General features: G+C 39.9%; 1 protein-coding gene across 1 annotated transcript in view; it reads right to left on the bottom strand.

Moving 5' to 3' along the window:
- Window positions 1–13,687, bottom strand: part of LOC120927461 (pseudouridine 5'-phosphatase) — a 372,162-nt gene that overhangs the window by 175,203 nt on the left and 183,272 nt on the right. Inside the window, exon 3 of the mRNA XM_040338157.1 lies at window positions 2,794–3,023. Coding sequence (XP_040194091.1) covers window positions 2,794–3,023 — 230 coding nt within the window. The remainder of the gene's footprint in view (window positions 1–2,793; window positions 3,024–13,687) is intronic.

Genomic DNA, 13,687 nt, shown 5'->3' with positions numbered 1-13,687 from the left:
TTATATAATCGTGGCAGTGGCAAATGCATGGGAGCATTAAGGGGCAGATCCTCGTACAGCGGCGCATCTGTACGCCGGGCGCAGCGTATCCAAGATACACTACGCCGCCGTAACTTATTTATTTTATTTTGAATCCACAAAGAATTTGTGCCGTAAGTTACGGCGGCATAGTGTATCTCTGGCGGCGTAAGGAAGCGGAATTCAAATGGATGTAATGGGGGCGTGTTTTATGTAAATATGTCATGACCCGACGTAAACAACGTTTTTTTTTTAACTGTGCATGCGCCGTCCCTGGGGGTATCCCAGTGCGCATGCTCGAAATTTGACCGGAAGAAGCCAATGCTTACGACTGTGACGTCATTCTACGCAAATTCCTATTCGCAAACGACTTACTCAAATGACGTAAAAAATTCAAAATTGTACGCGGGAACGACGGCCATACTTAACATTGAGTACGCCACCATATAGCACCTATTTGGGCACCAATCTGCAAACAATGTAGGGCTGTTACTGATTAAAATTTTCGTGTTCGATTAATCGATTTTTATTTTAATCGATTAATCGACTAATTTTGATTAATTATAATGCACTTACAGATCCAACTACTTTTAGCTGATCTCCTTGCATTGCAACTCTGCATTAGTCAGTGGTAAATGTGTTATACATTATATACAATCACCCGTCACGAGTTAGTTTCAACAAACCATGACTTAACTTCACTGTTCACACAAATACGTTTTAAATTCAAACTGTAGCACTGACGCAAGTAATTTTTTCTTATTAAACTTTAAGAAAAACGTAGAAAGTAAATGTAACTTTATTCATAAAATGTATCTAGTATATTTACTGTCAGTCACTTTATAGTAAGCAATAAGGCATCACTTTAGCCAGTCACACATACCAGATTGTTTACATTTTCTGGAAGCAGATATGATCGCATTTTATTGACAATATACCCTGAAGAACTGAACAGTCTTTCGCACGGAACAGATGTTGTCGATACACAAAGAGATGTCTGCACAAAACTGCTTAGGACAAGAAAACGATGGTTATTTATGCCCCCTTCCCCTGATGCATCCTCCTGCTCCACAGATGCAAAGGTACCTCAATCCAATGGGTGCAGTTTTCTCGCATCCAGCAGGGTAAGTCTCACTGTCCAGGCTGTCCGATGACGTCAAGAATTTTGATCGATCAAAAAAATGTTGATCGATCAAAAAAATTAAAGATTAATCGAGGAATTAATCTTTAATTTCCCCAGCCCTAAAACAATGCATTAGTTATACTGTGTAATATAATTTACAAATGTTTAGGGTAGCCCAATCCATTGCAGAGTTGGATATTCTATCTGGCAAATATAAGTTCTCCTTTTGGAAGTAAGGTTTGTATTACAATATGAGATTTTATTATCAATTTATTTTAAAATGTCTGCAATGTCTACCTTCTGTTGTGCCTAAAAAGTCTTCCTATTTTTAACACTTTTTTCTTGGTTTCTCCTGAGTTTTTGGATGTTGCATGATTGGAGTTTCTAGTTTTTGATATACAGTATGCTTTCAGAAAATGCACCAAAACTGACCGCTCTAATGGAAGTCTATGGTAAAGTGTTGGTAATCCACACAAAGTCTACGGGCACACCAAGCAAAAACTCTGATGGGGCACACACACGGTCGGAATATCCGATGAAAAAATTCCACCTGACTTTTTTCATCGGAAATTCCGATCGTGTGTACGCGGCATTAATGTTACTAAACTGTGGTGGTGAAAAATCAAGTCCCCTGTCCTGCCTGACAGGACCGTGCTGTTGGGAAGATTTGTGTAAACCTCATGACTGGATAGGGCAGAAATATGAATCCTTTGGCAGGTCAAACAGCTCTCATATCTAAATACATTGATTAAATACATATATCTACATAAGTTCAGCTTTAACTATCAATAATAATAAATATATTGTATGTGATATAATTTGGATATTATTTATTATATTTATTTACATATTATCCAGTATTCAATCATTTCAATCATTCTGTTTATATCCAGTCAGGTAGGCCTTTACATTGCTTATCTGTTGGCTCAGCAAAGTAAGTAATCAGATCTATGATTCTGTTCCCAAAAGGTTCTCACAAACTTGATGGATATCAGATCATCTAACAGAGAGGAGTGAAATATCCACAATAAATCAACCAGATACTGTTGTATGCCATTTTTTTTCACTACAGGTTGCATGAACGGGAACGAGTAAACTCATGAATGTGGCGCACCCATAAGTGCAAGGTTTTACCAAGTATCTGATGGGCCTCGATGGCCTTTCACGTCCCAATGCAGTAGCAGGTGCCAATATGAAGAGTCTGTCTGGGGTTTTAAAATCACTCAGCAAAATATCAATGAGTAGTCACAACAGCAATTCGTTGTGAACAGTGCCATTGAAAAACTTAGATAAGCTCAGATGCAGTCAGGCACATCACGAGCATCCATAACTACCATAACTATATCTGCCTCTGTGGCAGTTTTCTAAATGTTATTTTCTTATGCACACAAGAACTAGGACTAAATGAATAGCATATCAAAAAGCCAAATGGATATTTAGTTGTCATTTATGTAATTTGAGATGATTTATGAAGTAGACACTGCAGCTCATTTTTCATCTTTCCTATATTTTAAAATGCATTAAAAGCAACCTAATACATATTCCATTTCTTGCCCTGCATTATAAAATGCAGCCAAGCTCCTGTATGATTGTGTGATCCTTCCTATATAGCACCACAGCACAGAAATGGTAATATATATTTTCACACCTACCTTGTCCACGCTCGGAGGGGGGTTAAACTTCTTTGCACATACAAGAAAAATATCAGGCTGGGGTTTGCCACTTTTCACGTCTGGGTCATCTCCTAGCACAATGTGATGGAATAAATTGAAGAATTCTTTGTGTCTACTTGTTTTCATTTCAAATGTCACTCTGGCAGAGCTGGTGGCAACAGCCATTGGGATGTTGTGCTTATTCAGATGGTAGATTAACTTTTCAACCCCTGTGACAGAGAATGGGAGAGGAAAGAAATGAGAAATGCAAAGATTACATGATAAAGCTTGTCCATAATATAATTGATGACAGATAATAACAATATGTGACAGTCTTCTGCAAAAAATGGCTCTGAAGTAAGCCTCAGCGATCTAAAATGTACGTGAGACAAAGTAATTGTATCATATCGCCTGTTTTGCTTGTTCTTTACTCTCGGAACACTGACACATATTTCCATGCAGTTCAAGTTAACATGTCAGGTACTAAACAGTTTTGCCAACAATGCATCATCATTTTGTGATCCCTGCAACTACCTGTGTAAGCCTTCATTTTAGATGGTGGATTCCTGTGGCGCACCTTAGATTTTGGGCAAAATCTTGACTTTTGTCCAAGATGACACTAAGCTGTCCAACCCATTATTTAGTATGCCAGTGCCACAATTAAAGGGGTTGTAAAGGTAAATGTTTTTTCACCTTAATGCATCCTATGCATTAAGGTGAAAAAACATCCGATGGTACCGCCCCCCCCCCCCGACCCCGTTTTACTTACCTGACCCCTCGAAAGTCCCACGCGCGTCCATGTGATGGTCTTTGGTTCCCAGCCTGGCCGTTGATTGGCTAGGCTGGACGGATTGATAGCAGCTCTGCCATTGGCTGGCACTGCTGTCAATCACAGCGGATGATGCTGCGCGCCGGGGGGGTTGGGGCTGAGTGATACAGTCGGCGGCTATGCCCGCCGCTGTATCACGGGAGCGCGCTCGCAAAAGCTTTCCACCATGCTCGCTCGCTCGCATGAAGGTAGAAAGCTTTTGCGAGGAGGAGCCGAGACAGCCGCCGAGGGACTCCAGAAGACCGGATTTTCTGTGCAAAACGAGCTGCACAGTGGAGGTAAGTATAACATGTTTGTTATTTAAAAAAAAAAAAGTCTGCCTTTAGTGACCCTTTAAGCTAAAAAGTATGTTACCCAAAAAAAAAATTGTTCTATATGTGTGCTCAAAATATTTGTATTTATTAAATCATAGACTCCATCATGTTTATGCACTTTTTTCATCTGAAGTACCTGGTTGATCCTGTCAGTCACATACCTTTTTTGTTCTAAACTGACCATGCAAAGCACAAAATCTGATCTGTGCGTGTGTGGTCAGTCTGCATCTTTTGATCAGTCATACAGAGATACAGGATACCGTGCAGACTTGCAGCTTACCTGTATTCCATTGTCTGTTCAGCCACCATACCCCCCTCCCAACCAATCACAGCCTGCTTCTTGCACACACCCTGTGCTCAATTACAGCCTGCATCTTGTCTCAGTCTAAAGGTCTATGGTATATACTGTAGGTACACTGTGTGTCTGCCAGGACGTGTATAAAGTATTAATGGATCCACCCCCAGTCCCAGGAAGCAGGGATGTATAGTAATATGACAGACATATTTAACTTTGTAAAAAAGGTAAAAAATATAATTTCTGAAACTAAGCAAAAGCAGTTATGGTGCCTGCGTAGTTATGGCTCTTTTATAAAGTGCCTAAAACATTGAACGCTCACAACTAGGGATGAGCCGAACACCCCCCAGGCCGGTTTGCAGCAGAACATGCAAACAGGCCAACAATTAATTTGAACACACGAACACTGTTAAAGTCTATGGGACACAAATGTGAAAAATCAAAAGTGCCAATTTTAAAGGTTAATATGCAAGTTATTGTCATAAAAAGTGTTTGGGGACACGGGTCCTGCCCCAGGGGACATGTATCAATGCAAATGAAAGTTTTAAAAACTTCAATTTTTTCGGGAGCAGTGATTTAATAATACTTAAAGTGAAACAATAAAAGTGAAATATTCCTTTAAATTTCGTACCTGGGGGGTGTCTATAGTATGCCTGTAAAGTGGCACATTTTTCCTGTTTTTAGAACAGTCCCTTCACAAAATGACATTTCTAAAGGAAAAAAAGTAATTTAAAACTACTTGTGGCAATAATGAATGGTCGGTTCCCAGGAATACAGATAAAAGTAATTGAAAAAAACATCATGGGTCTCCCCCCCCCAGTCCATTACCAGGCCCTATTGGGGTATGGTATGAATATTAAGGGGAACCCCGAACCAAAATTAAAAAAAAAATAGTTTGGGGGTCCCCAAATTCATACAAGGGCCCTTCATTGGTTTAGCTTAAATCAATGTAAGCAAGCATATCTCATACATCATAGATTACTGGGGAAGCTGGCAATCACTATAGTTTAAACAGTGATCTTTTGGGTCTTGTGCCAAGCGGCTTCCTGTCTTGCACATAGAACTCTGGGGGTAACCTATTTAGCACTGCTGTCATTCACAGAATGCTTTTTGTTTTTCACAATTAATACAAAATGTTCTCAATGTTGACATGGTGGAGATCAGTGATGTCAGGCACCTGCAGACACAACCACAGCTTTATGCCTATACAGTATCTCTGTATGGGTTTTCAGTTAAAAAGCTGGAGGAAGTGTCAATGGATTAAAGGTTGTATGGGTTCGTTTTTTTTTTAATAACAAACATGTTATACTTACGTCCTCTACTGTGCAGTTTGTTTTGCACAGAGTGGCCCCGATCCTCCTGTTCTGGGGTCCCACAGTGGCTGTCTCGGCTTCTCCCCGCAAGAGCGGTCTCCCAAGGGGGGTTATCTTGCAGGCGCACTCCTGTGTGATACACGTGGCCCCGCCCCCCGGAACGCCGCATCACTGATTTGATTGACAGCAGCGCGAGCCAATGGCTCCGCTGCTATCAATTATTCAATTTAGAGCAGCCTCAAGCTGGGGGAAAGCATTGCAGGATTGCGTCCATGGAGACTCGGGGCTCAGGCAAGTAAAACGGGGGGGCTGGGGGGCCGGAGAGTGCAAGGTGTTTTTTCACCTTAATGCATTGAATGCATTAAGGTGAAAAAACACAAAGCTTTACAACCCCTGTAAGAGTGTGTTGATTAGTGCACTCATAGCTCACTGAGAACTGCAAGCCATCTCCCGCAGTGGCAGATGGGACTTGTACATTATTCATTCACAGATCCCTGTGTATGAATGAATGACGCGGCTGTGCGAGTGGAGCTTCACTCAGCTGGGCCCATTTTAAATGTGACAGCAGCTGCCTGGACAGGAACCCCTGCCTGCTGTCACTGAATGGGGGAGCTCAGTGGGTGAGGAAGGATGGGCGCTAGAACATGATACATGGTACACCGGTAATATGGGTGTAACATGTTCTAAAGGTAAACATATCCTTTAATTATTCCAAAGCTGATATTTCAAAGCTTTCCTCTACCTAACGGGCATCCAACTGAATATATACTAGGGAGAATGCATCAAGATTATTGATAACAGATTCAAAAGGTGGGTGAAAACATGTTGGCACTATTACAAACAGATCTTCCTTAATATGAGAAAAATCTGAGAATGGTAGACAGGGGGTTCTGTAATAAATGAGACTGGTGACACTGACTTTATGTAGGAAACAGTAAATCACGTAGTTGAAACACATGTGTAAACTGTTGTTGTCTGCCAAACTATATTTTAAACAGTTTTATGATTCACATACCTATCCACAATACACAACCAGATAACATCACTATGCTCCATGTCAAGTTTGCAGCATGATAAGTCTGTTTATTTGACAATCAGCAGCAGGGTTATGCTATCCGAATATTCAATGATCAGTCGGGTGAAGATGGTGTAGATATGGATGAAGAGCCAATATAAGATGGAATTTGTGAATAAGGGTTTTTTTAAAGATTAGGATTATAATGGTTAATAGGGGCAATGTTCAAGTTTAGATGAGACTGGTAAAATGGTTTTGTGAGCAGGGTCATTTGAGAGTGAGGACTGCCCTAGTGATTCAAGGCTTTTTACAGATGTGAGTGGGGGCCATGTAAAGGGGAATTTGAGAGTGGCATTGGTGGTTTGGACAGGGTAAAATAAGAGTGAGGTATGAGGTAGCTGTACAAAGTAAAATCAGAGTGGCTAATGAAGGATCTGTATAGGGTAAAAAGAAACTGGTGAATGGGGCTGTTGTACAAGGCCCTATGGGACCCGTGAATGGGGGCCCTACACAGAGCAGTGTGAGTGTTGGTGCAGGGTAAACAAAGTTGGGAAATAAGGACAGTGTACAAATATAGATTAGATTGATATAATATACTCTGTAAAAATAAAAATTACATTGTTGGATAGGGGTCTGTACAGAGAAATAAAAAAAATGGAGAATGAGGCCCTGTTCACAGAACTACATTTATTTATGGAGGGCTATGTATGGCTTAAATTTGAAAATTAGGAATAAGAATGTTCTACAGAATAGGAGTAGATTCATGGGCTGTTAAATATAAGATTGGCAGATGGGGCATATAGGACTGTCTAACTTATTTTAGTTCACTTCTAAAGGATGGGATAAACATAGGGCAACACCACACGTGAGATCAGACTCAAAGTCCTTCTCACATGTTCAGTATTTTATGCAATTCTCTGCCGATCCCTATTAAGCAACAAGTAGTGTAAGCAATTACTATCCAGATACCAGCAGGTCTATAGTTCATTATTACATGAATGGCACCGTTAATTACAGGCCTGATTACTTTTGCTCAGTGAAATACATTAGCCATTTTTATTCCAGTGAAGTGTAGAAAGCTGAATTTAGTTGCACAGCTGCACAGCATTTTTCCACTCCACACTACCTAGGAGCAATTTACAATACACTAAAGCTTAAGTGAACAAACACATGTTTTAAGGACAAGTTATCCTAAATTACAAGCTATGTTTATTAGCAGGGCTACTAATAGCTTACATGGATCATGTGGATGATGGGAAGCAATTTTTTTTTTCTTGCACCTGATTGGGTATTCTTTACAAAGTGAAGCTTTACATTTACATTTACTAAAAGAAAAGAGTGCAACTGCATGTGCAAAGTGCAGTCTTTTCCTTTAGTAAATCAACCCCAACGTGGTACTTAGTTTTCAACATTTAATTGATTTATACATATTTATCTATATGATTTTTTCCCCAAAAGAACTAAATACAAGGCAGTATACTATTCATTTTGGGAAAATCTTATAAGCATGTTAGACATGTCTTTAAAACAACATCATCCTGGGGACATAACAGATATGTGTTTTAAATGCTACTTGCTCATTTATTGTCTGGTTTTTTTTTTCTTCATTAAGCAAAAAATAAAACCAATCAAGATATATAATCAATATTGATGATTTAAATGATGAGTTTTAATAATTACTTTAATAATTTACAGAACACTCTCATCTCTCCTTGCACACTAGATATAAGGAACACAAAATAACATAGAACCAAAATGTAAAGATTAAATTGTAAGCAAAATTCGATTTTTACAGAAAAGTGTTCAATATTGTCCATACTAGCCAATTGGGTTGCCTATCAAATAATAATAATAAAAAAACACGGACTTTAAGAAGGCTGGTGGGTGTAGGGACGAGCTTGACTTTTATTAAATAAAAAAAATAACCACACTTATATCTTCAGATACATTATATAAATCATTTGAATGTGCTTTTATTGCACTGTAAGCAACACCTCTGGCCTTGTTATTTGCTAATTTAAATGAAGTAATATGCAAGTTTCTACTTCACGTGATTGCATACTTTAAGAAAACGAAGGTTAACCTCACACTTGTAAATCTGGCCCTGCATCTAAAACAGAAGTACTGATTATATTAATCAAAGCATCTTAATAAACCCTCTATTTTTCCTTTTATACAGTACTAAGAGAATGGAAGGATGCATCTAACTGATTGCGATGGTCAGCAAAAGCAGTATTTGCTTAGAATACTACACAAATATTCCAGATTTACTGTTAGTTGCTCAGGTGTATTGATTAGAAGTAGTTTAGTATAACCACATTAATGATATTACCATATATACTCTAGTACAAGCCAAGTTTTTTAGCCCTTTTTTTAGGGCTGAAAATACCCCCCTCGGCTTAAACTCGAGTCAGTGTACCTGAATTCTTGACAGGCATCCATTTTTTTTAAAGTTGCAGCTTCCTCCTGGTGTTCCGTTCCGTGATAGGCATTTGACACTGTTTTCTGCTGTAACAGGCGCTCCGCACGCCTTCTCTCCCTGTAGTAACAGGCGCTTTCAGCGCAGTAATGCATTCCATGCTGGAACGCATACGGCGCTCGCGCGATTACATCATCGCCCGGCGCCCCGTGCGTTCCAGCTTGGAACGCGGAAGTGAGCCGCGAATCGGTGCTTTTCTTGAATCAGTGCTTAAGCACTGCAGCTGCCTCTTGCCTATAAAGGCATTCAGAGGCAATAGAAACATTGTTCTATTATTGTCAGCCGTAGCTCGGCCACGCTACTCATATTGGTGCCATTGCTCCCCATGCTGCAACACCGCTCCAGCCTGCAACTACTACTGTTTACATTTACTGCAACAGAGAGCCATTGCTGGGGACAACCTTTGCGGCCTTCCTTGCTGAACACCCAACACCTCGGAATCCCTATTTTCTACACTGAAGCCCTGCAAACGGATAAGAAGCCATTGTGTCACTTGTAGTGCTATAGAAAGATCTGCATACTTTCCATCTAAGACAATTGCTATTATTCATTGTGACTAATAACATACTACTTGGGATAGACGGTTGTGCATATAATTGTTTGCTAAGGAATATCTTAAAGGAACATATGCACTCAAATTACCTGAGCTATATTGCCTCTCATATGCAACTATTAGTTGTCTCTACAACACCTATTTACTACGAGCTATATTGCCTGTCATATGCAACTATTAGTTGTCTTAACAACTTCCATTTACTACGCGCTTGACATACGTGTAAAGTACCTATGGGCCTTGCTGAACATGTTTGCGATAACTTTTATATGCTAGGGGTTGATGGTATTTCCATACCAACTCCCCTAGTGGGCTAATGCATCACTATATGCTTAGGTGATATGATGTAGAGAACCCCCAAACTCCTGTTTGCATGGGGTGACGCCTGGGGTCCCTTACTGATAATCACTTGCATATAGAGGTGCATTGGAATCTATACATTTTATGTTATAATTTTAAACGCTAAGCTCTGGTCGCATGTTGTAATGCGTCCATCCTTAGTAGCTCAACGCCTTTCTTTATGTGAGAGAGAGATGATGTAGAGAACCCCCAAACTCCTGTTTGTGTGGAGTGACGTCCTCTTGTCCGAGGATAAAAGAATGTCTGTGATTGGCAGAACACTGAACACGGTGTCTGCTGGCAAACTGCGTCCGAGGATGAGAGGACCTCCATGATAGGCGGAACACAGTGTCAAGTGCCTATCACAGAACGGAACGCCAGGAGGAAGCCACAACTTTTAAAAAAATGGACGCCTGTCAAGAATTCAGGTACACTGGCACAGTGAGACTGCAATGGGCACAGTGAGTTATGGCACAGTGAGACTGCAATGGGCACACTGAGGTATGGCACAGTGAGACTGCAATGGGCACAGTGAGGTATGGCACAGTGAGACTGCAATGGGCACAGTGAGGTATGGCACAGTGAGACTGCAATGGGCACAGTGAGGTATGGCACAGTGAGACTGCAATGGGCACAGTGAGGTTGCAATGGGCACAGGAGGTTGCAAATGGGCACAGTGAGGCGTGCAAATGGGTATTGTTGACCCTCTTTTCCCCTTACAGTAGCTGCTGCATTCTCACCCTAGGCTTATACACGAGTCAATATAATTTCCCATTTTTTTGTGGTAAAATTAGGTCCTCGGCTTATACTCGAGTATATATGGTATATAGATATCTATTGATAGTTTGATTTACCAAATTAATCATAAATTAAATTGACAGTGTAATTGTATTCTTTTTACACTGAGCAAAATAAAAAAAATCAACACTTATTCATACAAATATTTCCTAAATTATGCTTAGGCCAAAAACAGAATAGAACATGAGGTGGTCTGTGTTGGTCTAAAGTGCCTGCTGACCCATGAGAGAATAGCCCCAGGGCATCCAGCACCTCAAAGCAAAACAATTGTGTCTCAAGGATACACTACTGTATAATGTCTGAAAAATACCTCTGCACTAGCTTTTATAATGTTACATTTGCAGCGCATCACAGTAAAGCCTTAGATAAGAACCTAGCGCCGCCCATACTCACTTTGTTGATAGCCTGGGCATACTTGCGCATAAGTATAAGTCCACTTACCTATCACTGTAGTTCACTATATAGTCCCAGATATCAATCTCTCTGTCTGGAGAGAGGGGGGGTTCATTTCGCTCGAGGACTTACTCCTCAATTCCCAACTGCGACCGTTCCAAAATTGACAACGTAAATTTCACTTACCCGCGACCAAATTTTTAGATATACCCAGTTGTCACAACTAATGAAGAAAAACTCACAAATTCTAACCCACCTTCCGGTGTCAATAGCTCAATTCTACCAACAGCTTACTGCAAGGTATCAAGGTATTTCAGTTATTTATAAGGGCTTACAGGACAAGGAAACGCTGATTAAAACCCCGAACATATTAGCCTGGGAACAGGAGTTGGGAATAGACTATCCGACCGCACGCTGGGGTAAATCCATCAAGCTACAACTCTCTGCCACGAAGAGTACGAACCTGCGGGAGATGCACCAGAAGATACTCCTTCGCTGGTACCTCACCCCACACAAATTGTCTAAGATATTTCCAGATACCTCTCCAGGTTGTTGGAGACTCTGCAGAGAAAGAGGAAGACTGATTTACATTCTATGGGGCTGCTGTAAAATCCAACCATTATGGGAACAAATTGGAAGAATAATAAATAGTATCTCGGCCCTCGGCTCTCCTCTAAGTCCCGGCATGGCCATTCTTTCCTTAGGGTTAGACGGAGTTCCTAAATTATACCAGACTGTGATCGCACATAAACTGATGGCTACTAGACTAGTCATTCATTGGAAAAGACATTGGAAAAATGTTGAGGCTCCTTCGGCCGCTGAGGTTATAGGCACAGTACAACTACATAGCACTTACGAAATACTACACACATCGGCAATGGGTAAATATGAAGAAGCGTTAAATATGTGGGCTCCCTGGCATGCTTGGAAACCAGCAATGTAATAACTGTTTTGGTATTCAACTAACTACCACCTGAGGCTATCTGGCTAAAAAGGGCAATTGTTACCTTTGTTCTCTTTATTTACTTTTGATGTTCTTCTATGTTTTCTTTTCTTTGGTATAAGCGTTCATAAATCTAATTTATACAGATGACTACGTCATTACACAATTGTAGTGTGGATATATTATCCATCCAGGGTATAATTGAATGCAAATTGTGAGTGTAATGTCATTTGCTTTACTTGGCTCCTCTGGTATATCTCTGACTGCCAAGCCCTGTATACCCTACATTGCTTGATTTGTTATATTGTCTATTTCTTATTTCCTGCAATGTGAACCTGTAATTACACGTTTGAATAAAAAATTTGAACATAATGTTACATTTGGATTTTTAACATATATTCAAATAAATTAGATTTATATATATATTAAAATATATTGTATAGCATGGTTACCAGTAGTATAGCTAAAGTCCCATTTAACTTGGTTGGTTGTATCTATGTACCCGGATGATACCTTGGTGGACTACATTCAGTGAATGATTGAGAACACCTCACCTTTAATATCCAAATTAACCCCTAAGTGTAATTAGTGTGTGTTGCCTCATTCCTCTGCTATAGGCATGAGTCACTTCTGACAAGTTTTCCCAACACAAGAGAAAAATTGTGACAGGGGAGGGCACAGCCTGTGATTGACAGCCTCAGCTCTGTTCTTGTGTGCTCTGTGAAGGGGGTATGTTCCTTCTCTCTAATCAACTTTCAGCGCTCTCCTTACTGATGTAACTTCATATCTCCATCCACTACTTTTCAGAGTGGATCCTCTGTAAATTCTGCACTTTAAAAGGAAATTGGGGAAATACAGCTATAGATTAACAGGTACAACTTATGTAGAAGGATTTATTTCATCACTGTGTATCATCTGAGGCCAGTCACTTCACTGGGTATATGTGAGGGTTTACAACCACTTTAACTTAGTGCCCAAGATGAACTTCTGCTGACTCTGCTCATCTACTGTACCAGCCATTGTCTGTGTTCTTGTGCCCACCTTGACATTTTCTTGTTAATCACCTGTTATGGTAAAGACTAGATATTATAATGTTTTCTTGAAAAGTATACCTCTTTGACTGTTGCAGATGACATTATTATTTTGCATGTACTTTTAAGGAGGCAGACAACTAAGAAACTGTATGTCCTCTATTTCTCAAATCGCAAATTTGTTTGTATGTATCCTCTTGTTCAGTTGTGCATCTGGGTCTCCTAATAATTTTTCTTCCTAGGTTAGATCTAGTTTAACCTCTTCACTCAAGATACTCTTGCATAAAATCTTTATTTTTTTTGGAAATCATTTCTCAAAATAATAACAGACTAACACATTTCTTGAGAAAGCTATTTCACCTTGGCTATTTTTGAACCTGAAAATGGAATGCCAATACCTTGCAACCCAAGGAAAAATAATATATTTTCACACAGAATAACAGGTTCCTACTGTGCTAGCAAAATTACAAAGCTTTCTTCAAAAACAATCATCATGTAAGCATGATTAATTTAGCCTACTCTAAGAGAGTTCACTATTAGGACACTGGAGAAATGGTTCCTGAAAATAAGGCCTTGCAGTCATATGGGAATA

The sequence above is a fragment of the Rana temporaria genome, chromosome 2, assembly GCF_905171775.1.
Source record: "Rana temporaria chromosome 2, aRanTem1.1, whole genome shotgun sequence".
NCBI classification, from domain to species: Eukaryota; Metazoa; Chordata; class Amphibia; order Anura; family Ranidae; genus Rana; species Rana temporaria.
The sequence above is the reverse complement of the archived record's forward strand: the minus strand, read 5'-3'. Positions and strand labels throughout refer to the sequence as shown.